Source organism: Acanthaster planci, linkage group LG09 (assembly GCF_054643075.1).
Source record: "Acanthaster planci isolate LZ-2023a linkage group LG09, COTS_SCS, whole genome shotgun sequence".
Lineage (NCBI taxonomy): Eukaryota > Metazoa > Echinodermata > Asteroidea > Valvatida > Acanthasteridae > Acanthaster > Acanthaster planci.
In genome coordinates this window covers 11,514,320-11,542,292 of record NC_141785.1, presented here as the reverse complement: position 1 = coordinate 11,542,292, position 27,973 = coordinate 11,514,320, and the positions used below count along the sequence as shown (strand labels likewise).

The 27,973-nt window shown below is 42.9% G+C and overlaps 2 protein-coding genes across 4 annotated transcripts; both read right to left on the bottom strand.

Annotated features, from left to right (window-relative positions):
• Nucleotides 1-3,419: 3,419 nt before the first annotated feature.
• LOC110981982 (uncharacterized) lies at nucleotides 3,420-15,828 on the bottom strand. The gene is made up of 11 exons (XM_022240060.2): nucleotides 15,578-15,828; nucleotides 14,957-15,053; nucleotides 9,616-9,753; nucleotides 8,773-8,889; nucleotides 8,107-8,223; nucleotides 7,452-7,571; nucleotides 7,018-7,206; nucleotides 6,183-6,381; nucleotides 5,373-5,632; nucleotides 5,094-5,242; nucleotides 3,420-4,999 (listed from the first exon to the last, which is right to left on the bottom strand). Exons 1-11 carry the CDS (start codon nucleotides 15,680-15,682, stop codon nucleotides 4,811-4,813), a joined length of 1,680 nt encoding a protein of 559 aa, XP_022095752.2. The 5' UTR covers nucleotides 15,683-15,828; the 3' UTR covers nucleotides 3,420-4,810.
• Nucleotides 15,829-15,834: 6 nt separating this feature from the next.
• Nucleotides 15,835-27,938, bottom strand: LOC110981983 (cytochrome P450 2J4-like). Of its 3 annotated transcripts, XM_022240062.2 has the most exons (4): nucleotides 27,517-27,938; nucleotides 24,951-25,305; nucleotides 19,279-20,322; nucleotides 15,835-18,641 (listed from the first exon to the last, which is right to left on the bottom strand). In XM_022240062.2, the coding sequence occupies exons 2-4, from the start codon at nucleotides 25,294-25,296 to the stop codon at nucleotides 18,460-18,462; spliced, it is 1,572 nt and encodes a 523-aa protein (XP_022095754.2). In that variant the 5' UTR covers nucleotides 25,297-25,305; nucleotides 27,517-27,938; the 3' UTR covers nucleotides 15,835-18,459. The 3 variants fall into 3 exon arrangements, with proteins under 3 accessions (XP_022095754.2, XP_022095755.2, XP_022095753.2); XM_022240063.2 differs by lacking the exon at nucleotides 24,951-25,305; XM_022240061.2 differs by lacking the exon at nucleotides 27,517-27,938 and having other exon boundaries at nucleotides 24,951-25,487.
• Nucleotides 27,939-27,973: the final 35 nt, after the last annotated feature.

Below are 27,973 nucleotides of genomic sequence, written 5' to 3'. Positions count from 1 at the left end.
AAAAGTTTCACATTTTAGTTGTTCACGTGAGGGCGCCGTTTGGAATTATTGGTCACATATGGGTCCAGTCCACTAATTCAAGCCCCATTGAAAACAGTGTAAAATCCGCACCGTTCAGGGCCCAATAGCATGCACGCCAACATCCCTGAGATTTCTGAAACACAAATGAAATTCTTGTCTGGTCACTTATCTTTCAATTTCTTTTCAATTTTTTTGTGGGTTAACCAATTACATTTTAAATTATTCCCACAAAACAAAACCACCCCCCAAAAAGTGATTTTTCCGAAGTCTGATTGCAGCCATTTTTCAAGTGGCAACCCTCAACTTTCGGGGGCACTTAGGACCATTTTTCAACTGTAGTTTTTAGCCCTTCTGCTCTCATATGAAAGCCCAAAGACCCAGGGAGATGATCCTGGCAACGATTTACACAATCTCACCATTTTGGGGGCCAAACAATCTCTTTTTTCAAAAGATACTGGGGGGGGCACTTTTAAAGCTAATGAGCTGGTCAAAAATTCGCACTTGAATTAATGGTCTGCACCCATATGCTTGCAGGCCAATAAATAAACTGCCGTAGCCAACAGTGATAAATACCCGAACTTCAAAAAATCAGGAAAAATATTCATGAGTTTCTCAGGCGTTCGAGACACACATTAAATTAAAGCTCATGTAATGATTTTTCATTTTCTGTTCAAATTTTCATTCATTAACCTATGACTTTTGACGATATTGTTTTCCACAGAAGGTCATCCCTAAAATGGAGTCGTGAAGCTCCTCGCCATTTTGAAATATAGATGCTATACACTTGTCGAAAAATATACCGTTTTTCAGCCACCGATTTCTTCCAAATCACACTCAGACACAAGCTGGTATTCTCTTTGCTCGGCCTGAAGCAACCTTTTAGAGTGCTTCGATTTAAATCCTGCATCTTTGTATATATTGTCCCGAATATCTAACGACCGATATGATTTAGCTACTTTTGACAGTTTCGACCGTTGATAGTTTGCGGCATAGGCTCCTCTTCGAGCACCAGTTGTGCAAAGAAGTTATCACATCACCCATTTGCAGGGTAATGCCTTAGTTCCTAGTTCAGAGGAGTTCCGATTACTCTTTGAAGTTTGTCCGTCCACTTTCTAGAAAAGAGGCCGTGTCCGGAGTAGCTTGGCGGCGACAGCGCCTACGCCCTACTTAGAGAGGGTAGAAGTGACCTGCAACCTCTCCAGTCAAGCGCAAGAAGCACTCGTCAGATGACAAGTGGACAGCATTCAACAAGAATACTACAGCCAGATGAGCCTCGGGTGACCACATGGCCTCCAATCCTCCAGGGAGGCAAGCCCATAAGAAATTTGGAACTCGACACCACCGCCAAGAGCAAGATGGGCGAGGCCTGCGGTGGGAGCTTGCATGGAAGCGTCGAACAGGGCCAGTTCCCATAGCATTATTTACAGATGGGGCCAAGTTTTGGGGGATGCAGCCAGAGTTTTGCACAATGCTCTGCAAACGTAAGATATAGCGCCCTCCAGGAGTTGAACAAGTAGACTCTGATTTATGCGAAAAGTCTTGGATACACCCCCCATGCCACATAATGTGCCATGAAATTGAAATGAAACAGAAAACGTGGTCAGATGATAATTACCCACATGTGGTTGGGAAATATTGCTCAGAGTTAGCTCAATTAACTCTGCGTCTTCATGATGTGAAACATGCTTTCACTGAGATGGAGAAAACGGATAACAGGCTACCACTTTCGTCACGACACTCTAAAATGAGTAAAATAACGTTGAGCCATTGTGTGTCACATTGTTTATTTTAATATTTGGCCTAGATCCAAACTTGGTCCATAAAATGAACAAAATTACAGTGAATGAATAAGTGCAGATTCACGAAAGTCAGCTGAAACCCGATCTGGAGACGAAAAGATAGGAGGAAGGAAAAACACCACGGTCCGTGACAAAGCATAATATTATTGCTTGACTTCGATTTGTTTTTGTACATACGATCCAATATTATCAAGTTTCACTGCCTTTATCGAGCCTTCAAAACCGAAGATCCTATATTATCAAGTTTCACTGCCTTTATCGAGCCTTCCAAACAGATACCGGATCAGTGGCAAGGGGTGTGTAACCGAGAATGGTTCTAACGGACTGCAGATTTTGAAACAACATCGGTGTAAGAATGTGACTGCCAAAAGGATGAGGCGGAAACTTCTCGGTTTTAAAGTGTTCTTCCCTTCTGGTTTACAACTGCTTTATTTACAAAACTTTATACATAGGCATAAAAGAACACGATTCAATCAAGGATTTCATCAAGTTGCAGGCAAAAATGAGGTTTACAATCAACTGTTAAATTGCCTCTTTTTTTCTGATTCTCAAACATCCGATTTGACGTATTTTGTTACTCCAAGAAAAAATCAAATTCAAATTCAATCAGTGAAATACAAAATCAATTTGACCCTTTTCAAATTATTTCAGGCTCCTTACAATCACAGAAGATTAGAGTTCGTTGTCATAAAAATTCACAAAAGGTTTTGTTCTTTCTCATTGAGAAATACATGTAGTTTTCAATGTATATATCCCGTATAGTTCAGTTCCGGCTCCCGGGGTGTGTCAACTCTGTTGCCTCAATTCTCAGCGCTGTACTGGGGTATTTGTAGGGTTTCTGTCGTCTAGATCAATATGTGACACCGAGTAGCACGGTAACAGGGTAGCTGACATCAAAAGTGACCGCTGACCATCTAAATTTAAAGAAATGGCCAAACTGTACAAGTAGTATACATGTATTTTAATTTGAAAAGAAAAGGTAAGTTCCTGACTATTCAAACTTTAAAATAATCCTTGATAGCTTTCGAATTAAATTACACAGCTGAATCATTCACCCTTGACAAATATGACTGTAAAATCAAATCAAATTGCATCTACAAATTCTATTGATATTTTCAGTGAAGGAAAGGAACTTCATCTTGTCAAAACATCTGTGAACTTTAGAGAATAATCTGCCAAAATAAATAGGGTATTTACACTTACGAGTTTCTTGAGTGGGGTGTACGTAGGCCTAAGGTGGTTGAGTTCTGCTCCACTGCTGGCCTTGACAACAAAATCTGGTTTTCCTCGGTTCTGTCCTAACCGTGGCACGTTAGTTGTTGCATGAGGCACCTGAATTTGTGCCTACTGGGCAAAAGTGTCTCTAATTGTATCTTTTGGCCAATGAGAAAACGCTTTTGGGAGCTACTCAAATGTCATGCTGACACAGCGGAATCATCTGGCATTCTGACTCTCAGCCCAGCTATGGTACTTTTCACATCACTTCCATTTCACACTTCACTCCAACAAGCTTATCCTAATTTTTAGATAATAAAAGAATCAGCTTTTTGCCAGAACCTGGCTAACCTAACTTACTAAGGAAAAAGACATAGACACTGGTTCACCTTCAATACTGGTTTATTGTTCAACACATCTGGAGTGAAAATTTAACCAACTAGTCAGGACACGGGAAAAAAATTCCTAGTGGACTCCCATCTCTAATTTGGCTCGAAATAATACTTTTCTATCAGTGAAAGAAAACGGCTACACTACACGAAAGACCTGCACGAAAGGACTCCAACTGGAGGGGTGTATACAATGAGAAAGTTCCTGAAGAAGACTCATGGCCTGGTCAACTTAAATAGGAAGGGAGAAAGAATATTCCATTAAAATCTGAGGGGTTAAAGCAACTAATCAATACACACACCAAAACCGAAAAAGAAAAACATTAAATTAACAAAAAATCTTACAATCAATCAGGCCAATGACACTGAGAAGCAAAATCGGGACGGCAAATGGATGGTCAATGTACGATGAAAATAGGCGACAAAAGCATCAAATGTATCACAAAAGTATTTCAGTCTACCCCATCTTCTTTTAATATCTCCACGTGATTTTGAATTGGAATCATATCTCCACGTGATTTTGTATTGGAATCATATCTCCATTGATTTTGTATTGGAATCATATCTCCATTGATTTTGTATTGGAATCATATCTCCACGTGATTTTGTATTGGAATCATATCTTCACGTGATTTTGTATTGGAATCATATCTCCACGTCATTTCGTATTGGAATCATATCTCCACGTGATTTTGTATTGGAATTTCAAATTCTATTTTTGCAGTGGGGAAATAAACCCCGCCCTACGCGCCGGTGTAGGTCTGTATCATTTGACTTTTCAAGAATTCACGGGTAGCAGTAAGTCTTTCACGGCAGACTTCATCTTCACGGCATCTATTGCAAAGTCTTCACTACTAGTATTTTACAACGGAGTACATGTACCGATATTATGGGACCTTCCCCCAATTTTTCTCTGAAATATTATCCTACTACACAATGTCTCGTCATAGAAAGTCGTATTAAATTACCCATATTTGTACGCCCCAAACCTACGACGTCGTCCAATAAAGTTGAATTAACTGTAAGACCAGAGATAAAACCTATGAAAAGACACAAAACAACCGTGTCGGACTCCAGGATACACGAGAGTCAAAAACTACGACGAGATAACCCACAGATTCTCATAAGCTATGTTCAAGAAAAAGGCTATTTGCGCTGTAACAAGAATGGTCTATACAAACAAATTAGGCTTAGAAGTCAAAAACATTAATACACCTCTTATATTATACGAAGAGAAAGAGGAGATTAAAGCAAACAGCGTCGGTAAGCAAACCAACCTCCTCTGCGGTTGCAAAATTGTGCTGTTCACCAAATGACCAAATAGACAAACGAGAATCAAGACAGTGTATTCACAGACGGATTGTGATAAATTGGAAAGTCCTCCCTCTACGACGGAGGGTGGCTGTCCATTTGTTGCCTCAGCCAATCAGTGTAGTCGGCAAGTTTGGTATAAACGCCCGGGTGGTTCTTTTCCGCGCACGAGATCCCCCAGCTCGTGGCCCCGACGAGGTAGTAACGAGCCTTGCCACTGGATGAATCTGTGGCCGTGCAGACGAGCGGTCCACCAGAATCACCCTGAATAATTGACATTCCAAAAAATAAAGCATTGTGATTGCTTTTTATTTTTTTACCAAACTAATACTTATATTCTGGAAAAAAAATTTTTCACCTGGCATGAGTCAACCCCGCCTTCCAGATACCCGGCGCACTGCATTGTGGGTAGTACCAATTGACCGTAGACTTCTGGTTTAGAGCATACGTCATGTGGTATCAGGGGAACATTGGCCTCTTGCAATACAGTAGACGTTGGACCTTGATCTTTGAAGTGAAAGAAATCGGCAGTCTTTTACGACGGCATTTAGGTCATAATTAAATCTTAACTGTTTTCGCCATCTGGAACAACCCTCCTCCCTGTTGTAATTAAGAATCTCAGAATGCAAGCACTCACATGAAGTGTATCCCCATCCAGTGATGTAGCAGTTCGACTCCTTGCTGAAACTCTTCTCGCCCAGTTCGTCGAGGCAGACAGTGTTGACGGTGCGAGACGGCTCAGCGGGCTCGCTCAGCACGAGAATAGCCAGGTCGTGCTCCGACGTACCAACGTTATAGTCTTCGTGGGCGACGATGTCTGAGACTGTGAACTGTGTGCCTCCTGTGTCGATCTGGTGACGACCTAGGATGACCAACCAATTACTGGGGTTGCTGGACCTGACCAGATAACCAATCAGTTGTATGGATTATTGGATCTTGGCGGCAAAAAACAACCAATTTCCAGTGGTTCTGAAACCCGGCGAAGTAACCACGCTGGGTGCTGAGCCTTTGGACCCATTGTTTTGAGGAAGGAAGAAATCGACTGATCAGCAGGGCTTGTTAGACCCATTACCCATCAATCATATTTTCTCATCATTTAACAATGAAGCTGGCTTACATTTTGCATCAATGTCATAATTGTCTTAAACGGTTTGTCTTGATTATAGAAAAAACTTCGTTAATCATGTATCGAACCTCAATATTTTCGTCATCATTACAACACCGTGCAAACCACATCCACCACTACCGCACAATACTTCATCAATTATCGAAACACAATCACTGTCGTCGTCGTCATAGTCACCCCATCAATATTTTTGATTGTCATTAGTGAACGTCATCACCCAACACCTCCCCTTCGTTGGCCTGGTCACCACCCCGCATCAACTCTGACGAATTCTAAGTCGTCACCAGGATTACCGACCATGGAGGAACCGACAGTTCTCACCCTGAGAAGCAATGAGCTGCCGTCACCACAAATCTCCAGTCGACCAACGAGCCACCACAGACGAAGACAAACTGACCGGTGCTGTTACGGACACGTAGCTGAGCCTGCCACGGCCACTCTCCGGGAGTCGCGCTCTCGCCCCCGACGATTCGTGCGGAGAAGAGGGAACCTAGATTGGCGTGGGTGCCGCATCCGGAATCTGGGAAGAAGATTGATTTGTAAAGGGCCCCTCAGAGACTGAATTTACTGAGAATTAACTTGGATATTTTGTTTATCTGATTGTCTGCAATCATCAATGGCTGGACGAGCCAGAACCAGGTTTAATGGAGGTGGGTTGTCATCCTGGTCACCACGCAGCTGGTGATGACGTTTGATCGGCCTGTTCAATGTGCTGGTGTTTATCAAATTCAATCATTAATAGAAGTTAATATTCCTGGACGACCCGTTTTCTCGACACAATCGTTTTCTCGGTTTGTCCATGAAGCTCTACCGGTAGTTCATCTTCAACTTCTCAGCCTTTTCCCTGCTCTCGTAAGATTCGCTACTGCTTCCTGTTTTGCTGTCGGCTGTTACATTAGTTGGTTCATCCTTTGTCTACGGACGAATCTAGGGACCTTTCACTTGTCATTCTCAGTGGCCCCCTTTAAGGGCCGAAATCGCTGTGTTGGATTTTGTACGGAGCGACTGTCATGGAACAGTGGCTCCATGCAATGCTTCACCATGGACGATTGCCACTGCACATGACCAATGATAGCGTTACCATAGTCACCAGATTGGGTTATAGCAAAAAAGTGACAAAACAAAAGCAACCTATTGCGTGAAAACTTCCCCTCACCTGCGTCCTGTGGACAATTTTGCAGCGGGCACATCCTGTACTCCCGGTCACCTGCCCCGGTGCCGTCGTTCGGCGCAGGGCAATTGTCGGTTCCGCACGGGCAGGTTCGGGTCCGGTTCCGCCGCTCTGCGTAGCAGATGTTGGCTGTGCATTGGCTCCAACTTCCCCACGGCGACCAGTCACAGTATGCTGTCGGCGTGGGGTGAGAAGGGATCTGATATGTTAGCTCATGCACAAAGCAACACCTAAGGTGGATCTAGGATTTTTTTTTCTAGAATGCCTGAGGTGTTGACGCCGACACAAAGAAACCAGAGTCTCAAAGGAGCATTCCAGTAGACTATAACGTTATTTGGTCATTTTGTGACTTGTCCAAGTTATGCATCGTCAGACCAAAATGCTGTGGTTAACCATTGCACCACCAAAAGTCAAATTACCTGGTAAGGATGTTGTAGGTGGCTCAGTGGTGACGGGAGACTGTGTCGTGGTTGAGACTGTAGTGGTCTGTTCGTCATTGCCAGAGACATTAAAAATCCCATTATAACTACCGCTAGAACCTGTAGACCGGAAACGTGTTATTTTCATAAGATCCATGCAATCAATTTTTCTTAATTTTCTTATATCTATCTATCTTTAAAAATGCATGAAATTAATCAACAATTTCTAATGCTTTTCTGGACAACTGAAGGCGCTGTTACTGAGATGTCATAAAGGGAAGACGCTGTTGAGTTTTTAGCATCTCTGTACAAATTGGCTGACTGCCAAAAAATGTTTAAGGTAGGAAATGAAATTTACGAAGTGAAAAATTATTAAAATTTCCGGTAGTTGTTTGTACACAAATCAACGCAATATCGAGGTGTTCTTTCCAGAATGACATCACCGATTTGCTTATGAATTACATAAAACCAAAAGGGCATCGACGTACCTAATGAAAAATGACAAAAAATTGAAACTGAGGTTAGTTGAATCACGAAGGTCCATTTTTCCAGATGGCTATAAGAAAAAAAATGCACTGCATAATCAAATATCTTCAAGAGGAAGGAAAGATGAAAGGCTATTTATAATACTGTAGTCACAAGTGAATGATCTTACAGTAAATTTCATCACTGTGATCCAGGCAGTCGTCATAATGGTCACATGACCAGTCACGTGGTATGCAGCGTCCATTGCTCTTACAGGCAAACTTTGTAGAAATGTCACAAATCCCACCTGAGTTATGAATAGAAAACATTTAAATCGTGACTAAGTTTGAAGGATGTGGAAAGAAATTATGCTGTGTTCCACTGCAATTTTGGTTATATCTGATAGATTTAAAGTCGTCTGTCAATGGATTTGTCGGGTACAAACTTATTTATACTTTTCAGGTTTTCCCCAGCAAAACCAACAGTAGCTGAGAAATACCCAATGATAGGCTCATGACGTGTAATTTCTTGTACATAAAATAAGGTAAGTCTTGAGACCAGACGGTTGTTTCATAAAGTTCCTGGAAATGCATAAGAACATAAAAATAAGTGACCTCGAAAAATGAAAAAATCAATGGCATAAACGGGCCTTCGTACCTCACAGAAAAGACCCGCAAAGAAGAAATTCCCAAAGCGCCATGCAGTTTTGAAGTAAAACGAATGCAGGTTAGGCAGAGAGTCTCTGCTAGTGTGGGCGCTCAAATCGTGTTTGTGTCATGCATCGAAATATGAAATTTAACCAAAAGGGGATATTCACTACCACGCCACCGGGGAGATCTTCCCTTAATATGCTTACATTCTAGGAAGCTTTCGTCACTCTCATCACCGCAGTCATTGTAACCATCACATCGGTGACCAAATTGGATACAACCTCCATTCTCGCATTCGAATTCGTAGGAATGACACCTACTACCTGTGAAAAAAGTCACAGCCCTTCAAAACTATATACAGAAACTCCTGTGCTGACGTCTGCAACGACCTCAGCTCTGTCTGGTGCGGCATAGGCTATAAATCATTATGTGGTATTCATGTAAAATCTTAGATTTTCACGTCTAACATCTCCTAGTTCCTTTCCAAAGAACGCACTTTACAACTGTTGATGTAAGGGTACATGTATTGTACATGTACAGTATATTCTTTTCAACCTTATGTTACCACATCAAACAAAAATCATCAAGGGGTTAAAAAATACAGCGGCACATGAAAAAAAGGGGAAATGAATTCTGAGCGATGACGAATCTCGTTGAGACAGACAGCCAGACACAAAACATCACTGGCAGCCAGTCAACCGAACCGAACAAAAAAGTGCAGCTTTTAAGAAAGCGTAAAAAACCCGTGTGCACACTTAAGTTCCATGGGGGCCGTACTTGCCCCGTTTCTTTATAGGCCGAATGAACCGTTTTCCACTTCAGTAATTTCTTTGTAAATAGCCTTCCGATCAAACATTCGAAGGCCGGGTTCTACATGTATTTGTGTTTATAAAAATCAGAGCTGGGTCTGTGTCTTCACCCGCTGGGATGATGATAATGTACATGTACTGTGAACGTGGGTGCATACCAACGTAACAACACAGGTCTGGAAGCCTGTTACGGGACGCGACCCCCTTTTTTTCACTCTAAATCATGTGGTTCCAACTTACATTCGACCTCATCGGATCCATCCCAACAATCATAGTAGCCATCACAGCGCCACGATTTACTGATGCACTGATGGGTGTAGGTACAGGCGAAACGGTAGCTTGGACACCGTTGGGACTGCTGGTCCACAAAGTTGAAACCTTGAAATAGAAACAAAAAACTGGATTCCAACCTAGAAAAATACAAACTATAATAATAAATCATCCCCAATGGCCCCGTTGGCCTTCAGGCAACTTGTAACCTGAAAGGCAGCGAGTTGTGACGAAAACCCCGTTTGACCTGTTATAGGCTGGAAAATTCCAACACGCAGTTGAATTTATTGTGTATTTTCTTCCCAGTTGACATGGTAAGTTTTCCAGGATAGGGGAAAGTTCATGAGATTTATTTCAGGAAAATTTTTTCAGTTGAGATGAAGAATTTCATTCCCTTAGAGCATGCACGGTTATTGTTTAAGCTTCGCGCCCATCCGTGGCAAATGGCCAAGGAAAGACACGAGCCATGCATCATCTCCGGGAAATTTATTACAGGTCAAATTCAAGTAAAGAGACCCACGGCAGCGACCCTCCAGGAACCCCACCGATTTTTTTTTTTGCTCGTGTCCTTTTCGATATTCAGTTCAAGTAAACCATGAGTAAACTAACAATCCCCACGCCGTTCTCAGAAAGTTCAGGTCCTTTGTCACGATGACATATTCTGTGACTCAATTTTTCCATGGGCGTTTGTGATCGGTTTCTAGGCTGCCACTTATGTTGGCAACTCCAAATTATTTGTCGTCTGCTCGCAGGTTTTGCGAGGGCGGGATGAGACAAAACCAAAAGTACAACGACGGCCTTATATTTACAGACTGATTGCGCCCGCAAAATCACGTGACCCACAGTGGGTATCACTCCCATAGCAAAGTGTGCTTTAAGTGTTCACAAACAATAAAGCCGATTTACTGTATAGTGCCCAGCACACCAATAGTTCGAGTACCTATGTCGGCTTTGATTTTGGTAAATGGTACATGTACTTATGAAACACTTTGCGTTTGGTGGGCCCCCGTGTTTTTTATATTTAATACCCACAATAGGTGACTTGATAAAGAGACAGGCAATGAGTTCGGTGATACAATAAAGCAGTTCGAACTCTTTCCATTTTAAAATAATGAACTATTTTCCATGCCTCATGGGTTTGGAGAACAAGTGGATTTCATGCATAAACTGATGAAGGAAGTGACCGAGCCAAACATTACTGTTTTTCTTCCGAATGTTTTTCAGCTGTGTGCTTATTCAACAAGATACAGATAGATGCATGGTAAATTTTTTTTTCAAAATACAAACTTTAAAGGCCGATGGAAAAAAAATCACCTTCACCAATCTTTCATCAAGGCACCAGTCGCCAAGCTGAAATGTTGAATGTAGCTGGTCAATGTTGGATGGTAAGCTTAGAATCCTGACTCCGATTGGTCAATATTACCTCAATGACATTATGGTCAAAGTCCAATACTCCAAGTTTTAAGGGACTTTACCAATTTAACACTATTTGTGAACTAAAAATGACTTGATTTCGAGTAATAATAGAGGAAAAATTATCAATTTGTTATTGGTTCACTTGCCTTATCATTTATGAAGAAAACGTAATGCCTATCTTTGCCAGAAAAATATTCTGAAAAGTGCATTATGGGGCGTACATATATAACGCTTTCAGCTCGCTATACTGTAAGAAAAACACACACTTGCAGAAAAACACTGTTGTCTCATCGTTTCCAAGTTGGGTAGTGTCAAGAACCTTTCCAGGAAAAAAGGAGCCGATTTTTCTTTGTCCAGTTATGAAAAAGCTGGGATTCAAAGGAAGGGTAAAGGTCGCTGAATGGTTTCGAGAGTTAAAGCGCTGTCGTTTTCAGTTTCTATAGTGGAAGCAGAACTGGGCTGGGTGCTAAGTCACCCCGCCCCCGCTAGACAGGTCACTAACGGAAAACCTTTCGTCAAAGGTTAAACTTAGGGCAAGTTCGAGTGACAAATACAGTCATCCGGCCCATAATCCAACCCAATCCAACCTGCTCTAACCCTATGCAGACTTTAACGGAACCTTGACGCAACCTATAACCAAACAAACCAACCGACCGATCGACCGACCTGGCGTGGCTACCCACGACTAGTTGTACATGTACACTGAGGAGGTAGAGTGTGCTGAACAGATTCCATTGCGCGCAAATGCTTTGCGCAAATAATGGTATTGTGCCTTTTAGGCACAGTGTATCTAGTTGAAGTCCACAATGATCCACCAACCTACAGTTGGTTGCTTTGCGTGACTCTGTTGTCCAAAATGACACCTTGTAGTCGCTCATTTGCTCTGAGCTGAAAAGGTTTGGATGAGCGCCTGTACGGGCCTATAGAGGGTTTGCATGACTGCCATCTTGTAGGCTAGTGCTTTTTATTATTTCCGCAGGATATGCACAAAGGAGGTTTAACTGTGAAACAAATAGAACTGCCCTGCAAGATGGCTTCCACGTATATTACTGCTAAACGAGAAAAACATTTCCAACAATGCTGTATTGAGGAACTGTGCTGTGAAGTACAACCATGCAAGGCACGATGATAGCGCTGTCTAATCACTGCACCTGTCTGTAAGTTCTTCCCAGGGTAGGGCTTATAACCGTTTGACCCTTGAAATCAAACTGGGTTGAGCTTCAACTTTATCCAACAGTTTCAGAAAGAATGGGAAAAACTGGGTCACATTAGATAACAAAAGTCAACAACCACCCCCCCCCGACGAGGAAGCGGTGTTTGCCTTTTTCCATTGTCTTCGTGTCTGATTCGGACCCTGAAAAAATAAATACAATTGACAGTTTGCCTGATAGTGGGCGTCTGTATATTGCTCACCGCACAATATGACTTCATGAACGTGAAAAGTCGGTTGACCCCTCGAAACTTGCCACAAAGGACGCTCAAGTGTTTCGCCCATACTTTAACCAACATGTGTTGGCCTCTGGCAAAGATTTCACACAGAAAAAAAATCTGATCATCGAGCATGCTGAACGCCCACGCTACATTCGTTAGTCTTTAAATGATTAATATGCACATGAAGGGCAAGGATGCCTTTGGAGATCCTCAGTTGTGAGTTCGAGCAGTTTGTTTGAGTATCTGGCGCCTTCACGACAAATAGACAGACATGCATGAAAACAATATCTGCTAAAACAGATACGATTTGAAACCACAGCCTTTTCAACGTCAGCCAAATTTAATCACTTGATTTTGCCTGGCTGGGACTCAGGACGTACCAGTATATGTTTTGGATAAATATATACTGGGAAATCGATTAGTTCCAGGGCCAAAAGATTCCAACTTCTTCAAGGGATCTTGAGGGCTTATTGCCGCCGGGGTCGCGTGATCAAAAACGAGAGGAATTTCTCCCATTTATATGGAGTTTTCCGAAATTGGTCAAAATTTTCCTATTCGTAGTTTTTTGGGTGAGTTGTGAAGTTGTGAGTTGTGGGTATAAATTGCTACTCTTTGCAGGTTTCCTCACAATGCAACACAATTTGATGAAGGTTCCTCATTTTTTTCAATTTGAGCAGCACTTTTTCCTCAGCTTTTATCATGCGAACAGTTAAAGAACGAACGTGTTCGGTGGCTGCCTATTGTCATTAGGGTTGCATTTCTGAGTGGGCACCCAGGGGCAATGGGGGGAGCACCTTTTTTTTTCAAGGGGGCATGCACTGAAAGCAATGAACTGTAGTTTGTACATAATGGGGTGTGAGCAGTGCGACATTTCGAATCTGGTGGGGGACAGGGCACCCGGAAGCATGAGCATGGACTTTCACCGGCGGACGCCTACCGTCTCAACATAGGCCTAGAGCTTTTCACTAATAGATTCATAATTATGCACGCATGCGCACAAATTGCCTTGGTGGCAAGAAGCGCATTGTGAGTGGGCCATAGAAAATGTACAGGGGTGCGACTTTGATAATCATTTCTTCAGAAATCCCATTAAATCGTGTTTGCTATTAGTTTCTAATTTAAGTGGAATTTTTGTGCCCTGTAAAGACGAAATCGTAATTTCGTAATATTTCCTGTGCGCATGAGATCGCCGTTTCTAAGTATGGCCCCCCTTCCATCATAAGAGTATAAGCTACATTGTTAGTGTTCTTGGAGCCAACTTTTTTTGTTAAAAAAGGACTGATGTTCAATGGACACGTACCGGTACTGTACGCATTCGATTCGCTGCTTTCTGCACTTGGGAAGTCTGAAGAACCAGATCCCTTTCTCTTTGGAATCTGCACTTTGTCTTGTACAACCCCAAACGCAACAACTGGATACCATTTCTTTCGGTAGTACTCCAAGCTATGACCAAGTTTAATGGTAAGTTATGTACGTACAGTATACTTGTATATTGAACATCGGTACGTGTTTTTACAAATGCACAGGTTTTCTCCAAGAAACACTAACAATGTAATTTATACTACTTATGGTGGAAGGGGGCCATACTAAGAAACGGCGATCTCATGCATACAAATATGAGGTCCTTTTACAGAGCTTTAAAAATTCCATTTAAATTAGAAACTAATCGCAAACACGATTGAAATGATCATCAAAGTCGCACCCCTGTACATTTTCAACGGCCTGCTCACACTTCTTGCCGTTCAGGTCATTTGTGCGCACGCGTGCATAATTATGACTTCATTAGTGAAGAGGCCTATTCGCGCCACTGCTACACGTACACTGCTACGCTAGTGGTTGACAAAAATTCGCGTCGGCCAAGTTCGATGAACTTTTTCGCGTGAAAATGAACAAAACTGGGGTATAGTACGCATCAGCTGAACGGTTGGATTAGACCCAATCTCAAGTGAGCCTCAATATAGTACTAATTGGAGTAACCGATAGTAATCAACAATGGCTGATGTCTTTGTTCCACCCACCTTTTAAGCCTGAAGTTCATGCAAAAGCCGAACTCTGCTTGCATGCTCTTTGGTTGAAATTTTGTCAACCTGGTTGGAATTATTACCAATGCCGTCAGCACTGTACCATTGGCGAGATCTTTAATGATTTATGACTAGTGCCTCTGCATGAGTCAATTGAAAGACGAAAATTTCAGATAGTGTGGTTGCATGGCTTTGTGCACTTCAAACCCCTTTCAGCGCTTGAATGTCTGTGTTCCGAGTAATAGCACGAAATGAGACGGAGGAATACCCCTTCCACATATCCAATCCCTGTAAATACTCTAGATTATTGTTACCCAACACATCCGCCCCAAGATGTTGGAAAAGAATTCCTGAGACAGCAAAACAATGATTCACTCAACGCGGGGGGATCTCTCCGTTTCACAACTTGCTTCTGTTAACCAATACTATAGGTCTGTACTCACGCAAGTGGGCGTTAGTGTGCCCAACACTGCTAGGGAGAGGTCGCTGAATTCTTCCAAACTGTCTGCCACGGGATCCATGGAGAAGCCTAATTGAATTCTTCAGGGGAGATAATCAAAATAATGTATCCATAAAGCTGGCGATTTTCCTCTACGGATGTCTCAAGTTACATCAAACTGTTCAATTCCATCCAATTACCAGCGAATATAGCATGCTTGGAATTGTTCTGAATTTAATAAATTGTGTTGACCATCAATTAAATAATGTTCTTTCTTCCTTATATCTCATATTAGAATTTGTTACAACTGTTGTTATTTGTACTCAAGCGCATGGCATTATGGGAATGACAATGTTCATGACTGTTTGTTGATTGACTGACTGATTTACTGATGGATGTGAATAAAATCTTTGTGCACAGTAATTCATTACAGATTCTGAACTGAACCATGCCGGAAACGGCTTGCATTTAGAAATCAGCCCAGAAACTAGCCTATTACACTATGCTTTTCGAATTTATGCCAAATTTCAAGACTCCGTTCCAACTGGGTGAAATATCAAGGTATATTCTTTCTCTCATCTCAGTGAAACGATCTCGGTCAAGAACTAAACCTGAAAAATCTTACCCTTCTTACTGAGCGCCAGTTAAATCTCGTGGCAGCCTCCCCGAATTGTATTCCAAGAATCAAGCCAGCAAGGAGAGCCGCGAACAACCCAAGCGGTGGATACATCTTCCTCAAGCTCAAATGGCCTCTTTTCGTTCAAGCTCTGGGACGCTCCCGAACCGAAATACCCCGGGGGGGGGACACGAACGCGTTTCGTGCAGAAAGTATAATGGCGAGACGACCTTGCCAGCAAAATCCAGTCAGAACAAGGAAACAGATCACGTTATCGTTTTTAATTAGTATTTTTCCAAAGAGCAATATATATCCCACAATAGCATAGTTATTAAAATCGAAGACAATTACAATTTATTATTGCTGTAACAATTGTTCATGCTTCATAAGTTCCATTTGCAAATAACACTGGCGCAAGGAGACATTCGCATTGCTGTGCATGGCCAAGGTTCTGTTTGCCCGTTGCAAAACAGATTTTCGTCCAGTATGGGTTCAATCGCTAGACGAAATTAAGGCTTCGGAGAATGTCGTGAACTTGGGAGCATTTTTGTAACGCAGAACTCATGTTCTTTTCCCGCTCCTTTTCGGATTTGATTTTAAATTTGCTTTGAAATTCTCCAACTGGTTGCATTCTGCCTCTATGCATCCACCCTATTGGCCGCGCTATAATGGATGGTCTTTATGATACCAACGTATAAAAAAGAGTTTTTTTTCAGGAAATTATTGTCATAAATAAACACCATGTACGTATGGGTAACTCTGCACGAATTACATTCCGTCACAGATTATACAATTCAAATGTATTTTCTGGTAGTAGGCCTAAACTGAAAAAAATTGCAATAATTCTTAAGACCAAAAATAAATTTGTAACTATATTACACATCCTCTACAGTACAACCAACATTTTTTCCACGTTCGATTCCTTTTTATCGCTGGATGAATGAATGCTGAAAAAAGATCTTATATAGATACTGAATCAAGGTTGCCAAAGACAGGCAGAGTCGTAAAGAGTGGAAGGGACTATTTTCGATGATTTGATATCGTTGCTTACAAGTTGTATTTTAGTTGTGTGCCGGTTTGTATCAATTTTATCCATTGTTTTACAAAGAATTATAACTGGCCATTGCTGCAAACTGATTCACCATTTCAACACTAATTCTAAGAGACAGCAACACTCAATGCACCTACCTAACAAAAGTATTATTAATTTTTGAATTAAACTAATATTCAAACAATGATTAAAGTTATTTTGGTTAAAAATGATAATAAAGAAAAGTGTGATGCAAACAGATACTTTTATTATTCTGAAAATTTCTTCTAAGGAGGATCATTTGTCGATTACTAGTATTTACAACACATCCTCTGGACATTTCCGTTTGGTAGATTTGAAATAGTAACCAGACTTCAGTAGTTTTTATTACGCCAAATTTTAAGAAACACGTGAATATCGCCCCATATTGAAACACAAAAGGACTCACGGAGCCAATTAGTGGGGCTTCATCACATCAAAAAATGTACACTTTGATGAGAAAACTGAATTGCTTCCAAGATGTTGACAAAAATTGTCAAACAGTCATTCTTTAATTAATGGAGGGTAAGGCGTGTCATGTGATTGTAGGCTATTGGAGGCTTATTGCATTGTTATACCCTGTCCTAACCTTGTAGCTAGCCACCTATATACACGATATATATCTGTTCGGTGGAAGTACAACATAATGCACCTGCAACAAAATGCGACATCCCGATAGTCCGAAGGTTGATTATTAAACTTTATTGTCCCGGCATTCGGGATATCGAACCTTATTCTAAATTCAGAAGAGAGAACTTTCGAAATATCGCATCAGATTTGCAAACCGCTCTTCATTTTTTGGAATATAAACGAACCAGCAATGTGAACTATGCGTTCGGACTATCGAACCTCCAGACCATCAGGCAGACCCCACCAAAACACTCATAGAGCGTTTGCATGGCTGCCATCTTGCAGGCAAGTTTTTCTACAGGTATCTGCAAAGTAAGTTTCCCTGTGGAACAAAACAACTGCCCCACAAGATGGCCACCTGCACACAAAGCCTTTTTAAGATGAAGATACAATACAGCATTGCATACATTATTTTTTCCCATTTTTTGGGGGGGGGGGTTGGAACCACCTCTCTTGCTCCCCCACTTGACACGCCCATAACGCGTACGTGGATCATTCTATTTGGGGTCCAAAAGTGCGACAGGTTGCTGTCCCTGTTACACCATACCTGTTTAACTTGACATGGAAATACCAAATTTGTTTGGCAGGTAGCTCTGCATTACTTAATCGCTCTTGGAAACATCCGATTTGAGAGGAACACGAAAAACTGCACCCCAATTTAGATTGATATACTATGCATACATAAATATCTCCCTGGGTGTATTACGCGATAAAAATAGCATGCTGTCTGTAAGGATATGGAGTTAACCTTTGGATGTTGGTAGCAGCAAAACAGCGTATCTCCTAGAGTGGCACTTGAACAAATTTTTGACTCTCAACAACTTCATGATACAAAGAAGACACTGTCATCGGCATGAGCAGATAAGATTAGGGTCTAGAAGTGTATCTTAGACAGAACAAAGAATTTGCTGCTTTTTCTGGAGTTATCAGAAGAGAAAACGCCTTAACTAAATAACAAGTTTTCGTGACCGTACCTGGGAAATTGATTCAGCTTCCATGTAGAGCATAGTTGCAAGAAAACTGTATTAATTTTTCTTCGTTATGTGGGGTTAGATTACATGTACATTCTACCAACCCGGGAGGGCATAATCGTGTCAAGGTACCGAGAAGATCTTAGTGTGAGGGACCCCCAGACTTGAGCAATTAGAAATGTATGCATATGCTGTGGAAACAAATCAGGGCCGTACAGATTTTAGTTTCGTTGGAGAGCACGGATCTGGTACGGCACGGGATAGTGGGTTAAGCCAACCCGTGCCTCAAACGTATACGGGGGCGCTTCGTCGGGTTTTTCAAAGGTAAACTGATGCATGAAGTAGCTGAAGAAGATGAAGAGTTCCATCTTGGCCAGGTGCTCCCCGATGCAGCTACGGCGACCTATAAAAATCAAGACAGTTAAAGGTTCAAATGGAATGCCAGGCCAATGAGCAGAACGTGCTGCTTCTTATCATACAACACCAAGCCGTTCGTAAGTTTGCCTGGTCGAGCTTCTCGATTTTCAACATTTTTGTTTCCCTTTGGACGACCAGGCGGCTTATTCAGTGCATTTCACATTTCTTTCCCTCATTCAGCAGGAATGACAAGAAAAATAAGGTTACTCCGATGTGCAAGAACCATGAAATCAGCAAACTTTACATACACGTGGAACAATACGGACTTGTTGGAGCCCGCCCGGTTCATGCAAAATATAGATTTCCTTGAAGTCATTATGTATGCTTAAGTAGACCTCTAAGCAGGTCTCACTTTCGTGTGGTGGTATATCGATCCAGCGGAGGGAATTTTACAGTTTGTTTAAATAGACTGTGAAATCGCCAACATTTCATGAACGCAACTATACCACCTTTCTTTTGGGTGGTGATGATTCTTTCACGGATGAAACAAAATTGGACAGTCGGATGGAAAGAAATTTCATTTTACCATTCCCCGTGGACCCACAACGCGGACACGCCATCGTTTGTAGGTGTTAATTGTAATTTTTTGTCAATGGGCATTACGATCACTGATAGTCTGGTACCTGTGCTAAATGGTATAAGTTCCTCAGGCTTGAAAGCAAGACCATCTTTATCCAAAAACCTGTCTGGTTTGAACTTGTCCGGCTCCGGCCAAATGTTGGGATCGCGGAAGAGTGCCCAAAAGTTGGACACCAGCAGGCTACCCTTGGGCACCTTGAAGCCCAACACCTCAGTGTCTGATGCCGCTGCGTGCGGTATCCCGAGTGGGGTCACCACCGCAATCCGCTGCACCTCCAGCAGCACGGCCTGGGTGAAGTGAAGCTCCGGTTTGTCTGCCATCACGGGCATGCGGTTGCGACCGACCACAGCGTCGATCTCTGCCTGGACTCGCTCCTGGATCTTTGGGTGGGCAGCCATGTACAGGAGGGCCCAGAGGAGAGTGGTGGCAGTAGTCTCCATGCCAGCTGCGAACAGGTTCCCAATGGTGCCCACGATGCGCTTGTCGCTGAGGTGAGGGTGATGCGTCCGTGGGAGACCATTAGGAGGGATGCTCTTCTTAGCCACGAAACCGCTCGTGGAAGTGGAACCGTTTTCTTGGATAGTGCCATTCGACATGGCTTTTTCGTTGGTTTCAATTTCATTCAGGAAGACGTCAATGAAATCCCGTGGGTTCTTGGGGTCCAATGTCGCTCGGTGAGACTCAACAACGGAGAGGATAAAGCTCCTGAACTCGCCGAAGCTCGCGTAGACGTCTGCCTTGTTGCGCGTGAACACGCGCATGACCGGGACGGCGTTCAAGAGTCCTCCGGACCCAACGTGGTTGACGATCCGATGGAACACTCGCATCAGGTAGGAGAAGTTTGCGTCTGAGTACTCGTATCGTTTTCCGAGCACGACCGAACATATTACGTTAGCCACGGCGTTGCCGATCAGGTACTTGGGGTCGAAGGGGTGGCCACCGTAGCTGGTCATCGTCTGAACCAACGCTCGGCCCTCCGCGCCGATCTGCTCCTCAAAGCTGGACTTGCCCACGCCGAAGCTTCTCAAGACGGTCAGGCAGAATCGTCTGAGGTCCTTCCACGGTTCCCCCGAAGCCATAGCAACGCCTGACAACCAATGGAAATAATAAACGTATTAAAATATATGTTGACATTGGTCACAATGTATCATTATTTCCAGTCAAGACTGGAAAGTTCTATTTTAGTACATCATACCACGAGGGTGACGTCATAAAATGCAGTCTGCTGATGACTGTTCATGTTTATACCTGTATCCACGATCATCCAGTTAATTATGCCGAATATGTTATACCCCTTAGTCTTAACTTTCTGCATTATTCAAATTTACCTGATTTGAACTTTACAGCAGATGTAAAACATGAGGTTAGTTTGCCTCCAGAGTCCAAAAGGGTTTCAAATACGCAGTTATGATCTTCCGATCATGAAATACGGTTGAATGTTGTCATTGCCAGCCCAATCTTTCCTGTAATTTAATAACTGATGACGCTATTTTGAAAAGAACAATGGCGGACAAGACAATAGTAATTGGTCATCGGGATTGCGCACGGTTACAACTAATTCGGCACTACCATTAATGTAACAGCCGTTGGGTTGTGGAATTTATAATCAGGCCTACGTGCACAGCAATATGAAATAAAAAGTGGCGACTTGATGAGTACTGTTCGTGAAGGAGAAGTCAGCTCGGCAACTACCTTTATCTCTTTTAATACGCAGGTATGAGTGCACCTGTATAACAATGTGCTGTAAATCTTTGCATTTTTTTTCTGCCGTCTTCAACATCACGGAGCAGCGACAGGAGGAATTCGGCCAAGTGCCTTGTACATCTTAGAAATATTACATCTTTGAAGATTATCGGCATCATGAGTCTGATACTGGTGGGCAGTCAAGTTGCTGGCCCAGTCGTCTGGATCTTCTTCCTGCCACTTGATTCTCCAGCCACATAACCCAGAGGGAGGGAGAGTACCCGCACAATGTTCCCCTCACCTAATTTTTGTGCGGGCCACTTCGGGAACTCCGAGTCGCAAAGTGACAAGGCCTCTTATGGTGCCAGTAGGTTTGAGAAGCAGGAAAGCGGTAGCAAGAACTTGTATTTGTGCGGCTTAGGAGTGATGGTCGCACAGCCTTTGACGGGTGAGGTGCTGTGAGGTCCTTCCTGGGCGATCAGGCGGCCTTTTTCAAGGAATGCCCCGCCTGCCTCAATCCGAGGACGCCTCTAGAAAACGTGAGGTAAAAGGTTCACCCTTTAATCAACCTGGCTGCCTGCCTTACGTTCAGTGGGTTCTCCTTCTCAGTGGGTGAAACCTCAAATCAAAGCTACAGATCGTATGTTGGAACGTTCGAACCCTCCTCGACGACAACCCCAACCTCCCCAAGAGACGAACTGCTTTGCTTGGCGAGGAGCTCGATGTTTTTGATGTGGACATCGCTGGTCTCTCAGCGATGAAGCTCCTGGTCACAGGAGAAAGGAGGGAGAAGACCCACACCTTCTTCTGGTCTGGCAACCCCAAGGGATCAAGGCTACAGGGTACTTCTGGCACTGGGTCTGCCATTGCCAATCAGCTGCTCCTCCAGCAGACTGAGAGGATGGTAACCTTGAACTATGGCGGACACACTTTGCCCAGCTCCTGAACCAAAGACCAAACGCTGAGATCTCGATTCTTGACAGAATCGCTGAGTCCAATGCTTCTCAGTGCTGATGATCCTCTGCTCATAGATGAAGTGCGACAGGCCGTACGAAGCCTTGCCTCAAACAAGTCTCCCGGAATGGATGGCAAGTGGAGATCTACCACAATGGATGATAACAGATCACCAGTGCTCTCTATGACGTCCTCTCAGCTATCTGGAATGAGAAGCATGTGGCACGGGAGTTCACGGACGCTACTGCCATCCCCATCTTCAAGAAGAAAGGCAACAAGCAAGATTGCAGCAACTACTGAGGCATCTCACTTCTTTCAACCGCTGGCAAAATGCTTTTCAAAGTGATTCTGATCCTCGATGCAGTTCTCCCTGAGTCGCAGTGTGGCTTCCGCATCAACGATCGATGTAATCTTCACAGTGCTCCAGCTGCAAGAGAAAGCTATCGAACAGAAGGTATCCTTGTACAACTTTTTCATCGACTTTACCAGTGTCTCTGGTCTCTTCTGCGTCACTATGGCTGTTCTAAAGGCGGTCACACTGGCATGATGGCCCGAGTCTCCCTCAACGGCACAATCTCAGTTTATTGTGAACCAAGGCGTCGAGCACGGCTGTGTGTTGGCTCCCTCCCTGTTCTCCATCTACTTCACATATGACTGACTCAGTAGCCAGAGTACACCTACTTTATTAATAAAAAGTGCGCGCCGCAACGTCTCACTATTTATGGACAAAGATATCGAAGCATGTGCGAATATTCACTCACTGAACGCAGACTTAATAAAAAATGTTCACTTCAAAAGTCTCATCAGTTGTAAAAATAGGCCTAATCAATCGGCATCTCATAATTGCGATATACATATCTTATCCCCCTAATGTTTTGTCTTGAAGTTGCAACCTGGCCAACAGAAAAATGAAAACAAATTCACATTTACTACAAATCACCAGTTGGAGCGACAGCGTTAAAGGCGTCGCGAATAATGGCAGCAAATTTTCACCACAGTTGAAACGTGTTCAACTTCTGCGAATTTGTAGCTAAAATATTTGACCGACTCTCATAAATTCGCGTTTATCGCGCTGAAAGTAGGAACCGGCCTTTACTCTGCTTGTTCGTCGGAATCACTCGCATAAGTAGTGCGTTCTGAATGGCTAATAATTAGTACTACGGCAAAGGAGCATCATTTTAGAGATAGTTAGTATTACATACTGTTGGTGTTATTATTCACTTCGACAGGTTGCTTTGGTCTTTGCTCGATACTTTGGTGTACGTGTGGCCCGTTAAGAAGACACGAACCAGCCCGTGGTGACTGTTAAATAAGGAAAACTCTCGTAGTCGGTAAGACAAGAAAAATCAAATCTTCTGGCGAAAAGAAAAAGGGCCACTTGACGCTCTTCCCTGGAAAAGAGTATACCACTTGAAGTAGCTTGCGTGATACTCTAACCTTCACCAATCTTGCACTGTAGTTAAGCCACCCAAGTCTTGGCACTGCATTGGATTACTTTAGTGACTGAATGGAAGAGCAATTTGCGGAACCGTGCATAAACTTGGCACACACCCAATTCTGGCATACATGTACACGTACTTCCTGTCAAATTGTCGTATTTCAAAACAGTGCAGCTCTGTTCAAGTGAAAGTTTACTCTCAGCGGTTGAGAGTCGGGACATTACGGGAATTGCAGTTTCCTTCACTCAAACGAATTCGTTTCTGAAGTATTTCAGTCTTTTTGAAGTTAGTGTCAGTCAGTTTGACTCTAACCCGTCTTGTTTCTAGTTTCACAAGAATGGAAAGAACACACAGGGGGGGGGGTAGGAGGAGCCGGCACTCAAAACCCCAGCGGGGTTACGAGGAACTAAAACTAAAACTAGTGGGTAACAGTTTCGTTTTCGCCCGGCTTCGTTTCACCAAGGGCTCCTGAAGCTAATTTCACACTGGATTTTTTGGGGGTGCAAATTTCGATTGACGTCACAAAAACAACCCCCCACATGCAGTTGTCCCGAAAACTGCTGGACTAATTTAAATGTACGGTGCGCAATTTTCAAAACACATAACCCTATGTCGAAATAGTTTCATACATATAAGGGAAGCATAAAGTTACAAAAAAGCGCATGAAAAAGGCAAATCGTATGGACCCTTTAAAATTGCTATTGTGACGGTTGGTTGTACAGTCTGGAAAAAGGGCTGTACGTGCATAGAAGAGGTATACTGTACATGTATGCAGTATAACTAGGAAGCTGCCATTCCCCCAGACCTTCAGGTTCATGGCCTATTTGAGGTCAGGTGAAAAAAAAATCTCGGCCAAGTTTGTCTTAAAGGGGTGGCCTTTTTATTCTCTCTTAAAGATGGCGGATTTTCCAAGATGGTGGATGGTTTCTCGTGACATTTTTCCCGATTGTTTTGTGTCTAGAGGAATCTCCGGTATAACCAACGGTTGTTTTGCATTTACGTTTAACACTAAATGTTTTCACAGAAAAACTCGATTGTTTGGACGTGTTCTTGCTTCCTTAGACCTACTTGTCGGCCTTCTGCGTTTAGAAATTTAGCACACACACATGCTCTATTGTAAAAAAGCTCTGTATTCGGCGTGCGGCGAGTTTCAAGGAAATGCGAACCATTTTCGTAATTTGGGGACAGAGATTGTGCTCGGTCTACTGCACCTATAGACTGTTGACAAAAGAGTACGTGTTTCACGTATAAATTATATTCGCCGGAAAGTGGTTATTAAAATGATACCCTTTTTTCATCGTACGAGGGACGTTTTCACTGCCAAGCTTTTGCCGAAAGGTCGCCCTCTAATCCTAACAGATTAAGTAATTTCTGCAAGGAAGTATAACCAGTATAACTGGAATAGTTGGGGAAGGCCAATTTTTTTTCACGAGGGCCAACTTTTTTAAAAATCCTTTCTGAAGGGGGAGGCTAAATGATGCAGCTTCTTAAAGTGACATGTTTGTGGAAAGGAAATTAAACAGACCAAAAACCGTCTTTCTTTCATCACCGTTAATCCAAATTACCGCTTGAACATCAACAATAAGTGGGGCCTATAGTTTTTACAGTGATTAACTCAGAGTGATAATAGCAGGCCTACCTTCACTTTTCATCGCTTCTGCGATCAGAGTACTCGGCGGCCGGTCGCTCAAGTTCGGATTCTGGAAGGCTTGCCTCACCGAATCATAGTCGTTGAGGACCACCAGCGTCTTGTTGACGATCCTGGCGCTGAAGATCGGTCCGTAGTGCCGGGCGTACTCTGTGAAGAGGAGGTGAGGATGGGAGCCTCGGCGCTGCTCAAGGAAGACCCGCGGGAGGAGCCCCAACACTGGCACACCCCAGGGTCCTGGAGGCAGGCCCGCCGCGGATTGCCGGCACCACCACCATGAGATAAGGCAAACCACGCCGCAGAGTAAGACGTGCACGGGCGTAACACTAGCAAGCATCCAGCCTAGCTGCGAGATCATTGACATGGTTGAGGAATTTTTCAGACTATTCGCAAGCGAACACGACTCCAATTATGAAGTTTAATGGAAATTAAAAAAAAAACGACTTGGCGTCTTCAAATCATTAACTTTGACAAGGTGATCTAGTTAGGCTGATGTGTGAAATCCAACTAGCTTCAAGCGGCTTTATATACTACCTTGCTACACTTGGTTAGGCCGGCGAAAAGCGGGTCAAGTACGGGCTGCGTCGCTCATATGCAAAACACTGAGGCTCAATGTTGGCTGTTCTACGAAAGCCTAGTAGTGCCATCTGTTTAATGAAAAACAGACTTTGAAAAATATACTCCACGATTTGAAATCACTTATTTCATGGCACTAGTACGCTATCGTAGTGTCCCATATCACATCAAAAACAGATTATTTACTGAATGTCGGCTGACAGTACACTCGTTTGCCGTTTGTCTGAAGGTGTCTTGAAACTTGGTATGCTGGTAACGTATTCCCTTTGTTCATGCCTGTACAAGTGTTCGCCCGCCAGCTCGCAGCACTAGAACTTAAGGCGGTCAGCTTTTGTATGCTAAATAACCAACCTGGACAAGCAAGAATTCCGATTGATTTTTTTCACTCTCGGAAACTCTTTTAGATTCTGTCTTCTTGTCTGTCACGCCTGCGTGTATTTGGAAAAGGGTGGCTGGAAAAAAATTACTGGGCTTTGAAAAGAACCTGAAAAACAGAATCAAACAACGTACTGAAGCCCGACGGCAAAAGACCTGTCAAAATTCGGCTGCAAGGGGAGGAAAGATTCGGTCTGGGCCCTCCATCGAAAACGTCCTCTTAAATTCCATCTTGCCGCCCTCCATTTCCGGTATTGTTTGCGTCTATTGCATTTGGGCAGGAGTGGCTTGCAACTGGGCCTTGAACAGAACCGGAATAAAGAAGGGACAAGTGGATCCAGAATCCCGTAAGGCACTTTGTCCCAGCGTCAGTTCGGTCCGTTTTGTTTCGGCGTCCACTCTTCTGCTGATTGCAGGTTGAAAGGGGGCAAGGACGTTGCGGTATTCTAAGGGTACAGTATTTGCATAATGCCTTGATGTCAATACCGACCGGATTTAAGTGCATTATGGGATAGTCAGGGCGGAGAACCAGAGGCTTTCCATACCTAAGAAATGAGGTTTCTTTTCGATATACATGATATGTGTACACATGAATTCTTCTGCCAGAGATAGCCCGGCACCATGCATGTAAAACGCACAATAGAACAGTCGCCTCTCCCAAAAGATGTTTTCTTTGTTAATACGCGACGTGCAGAGTTGCTCTCTCATTGCCTGCTTCAAGTTCCTAGATGACCCTGGGCGTTATTTTCGAGGGTTAGGGCGGGGAGAATTATGTCCTCAAGAGGGTGTGCCATTATCAACCCCAATGTTTAGTGGTAAGACGTTATTTCCCAAGAGCCAAAACAACCAACAGCAATACAGCAAGAATAAACAGCAACTTCAGCGGATGTGGGGCATTTTCCCGTGTTTTTAGCTTTTTTTCTTCGGGACGTGAAAATACACCACTTTGTCCATGGGATGTTAAAGATACCTCAAATATACGACGATTCGTTGATCTCACATGCCAAAATACATGTCTTTTAATGCACGAAATAAATCCGTTAAAATAGCCACACATTCAAGGAATTCTGTTACACTGTTACTTTTACAAGTTGTCTCTTGCCGTTTTTTGTTTTCTACGCATGGTTGTGTTCAATATGCTCTTCTCGTATTTTTTGAGCTCAATTTTGTTGGCGATTGCAAAGATCTTGATTTTATGTGGAAGAGTATAAAATACTCTTTTTATTTGGATATTTCATTCCCGGAGGCGATTGTATATATATATCCATTTCAACTGCAATATATTAAATCCTCAATTTTTATCTCTACTTTTTCGCCCTTTTCAAAAGTTCAATTCTCCATGCTTCATTTTTTATTTTCTTGTACTATCTAAGTATTCAAATTTGAAATTTTTACCGCTCGCTTGATGTAATTTTTTCTGTTCAAAATATTTTTAATGATTTTCTCGACTTATTTTCAAGGTTTCGTGTCCATGCGTGGCGTATTTACCCTACGTTTTATCCCAACTATTCCTACTTTTAACAGAGAATGTGAGAAAGGAACAATCCGTGAATACTGGAAAATGGATCAGTGAGTGAATCAAACAAACTCAACACTGTAAACTTACCAATCGATGTACCAATGTGATGAACTGACAATGTTAATGCATTTTCACTTGATGTGCATGCCATCAAATGTCGTGTATTTTCCAATTTCTTGCGGTAGGCGAGATCGATGTCACAAATTGTCAAGAATATAGTTGACTTTTATTGTGCGTGGACAATGGAATGACTTCTTCTTAATTGATTCCTGGCAAAGTTCCACAGCAGGATATCACGCCAATGAGGTTCCTAAATTTGCGCTGCTTGCCAGAACAAAGTGGTATCAAAATTACCCATACAAGCACTGACATGCATGCCTCGTTGATTATACGTGTAAGCCTACATAATGACCATGATAAAAACCGAACACTGCTGACTATACATGTACATGTGTGTATTCCTTGGATACATGTGCTGTGCATGGTGATGACTGGGACAAAAGTTGCGCATCCCACGCGAATAACAATTGGACCCAGTATAAGC

Excerpts from the sequence above, each read along its gene's own strand:
- LOC110981982 (XM_022240060.2), bottom strand. The coding sequence starts at position 15,682 with ATGTATCCACCGCTTGGGTTGTTCGCGGCTCTCCTTGCTGGCTTGATT. Across the intron at positions 7,207-7,451 it reads ACCTACAACATCCTTACCAG|CATACTGTGACTGGTCGCCG; the intron begins GTAATTTGACTT and ends CCACGCCGACAG. Across the intron at positions 5,633-6,182 it reads GCAGCTCATTGCTTCTCAGG|GTCCAGCAACCCCAGTAATT; the intron begins GTGAGAACTGTC and ends TTATCTGGTCAG.
- LOC110981983 (XM_022240061.2), bottom strand. The coding sequence starts at position 25,323 with ATGTCAATGATCTCGCAGCTAGGCTGGATGCTTGCTAGTGTTACGCCC. Across the intron at positions 20,323-24,950 it reads AGAAGCGATGAAAAGTGAAG|GCGTTGCTATGGCTTCGGGG; the intron begins GTAGGCCTGCTA and ends ATTGGTTGTCAG. Across the intron at positions 18,642-19,278 it reads ACTTATACCATTTAGCACAG|GTCGCCGTAGCTGCATCGGG; the intron begins GTACCAGACTAT and ends TGATTTTTATAG.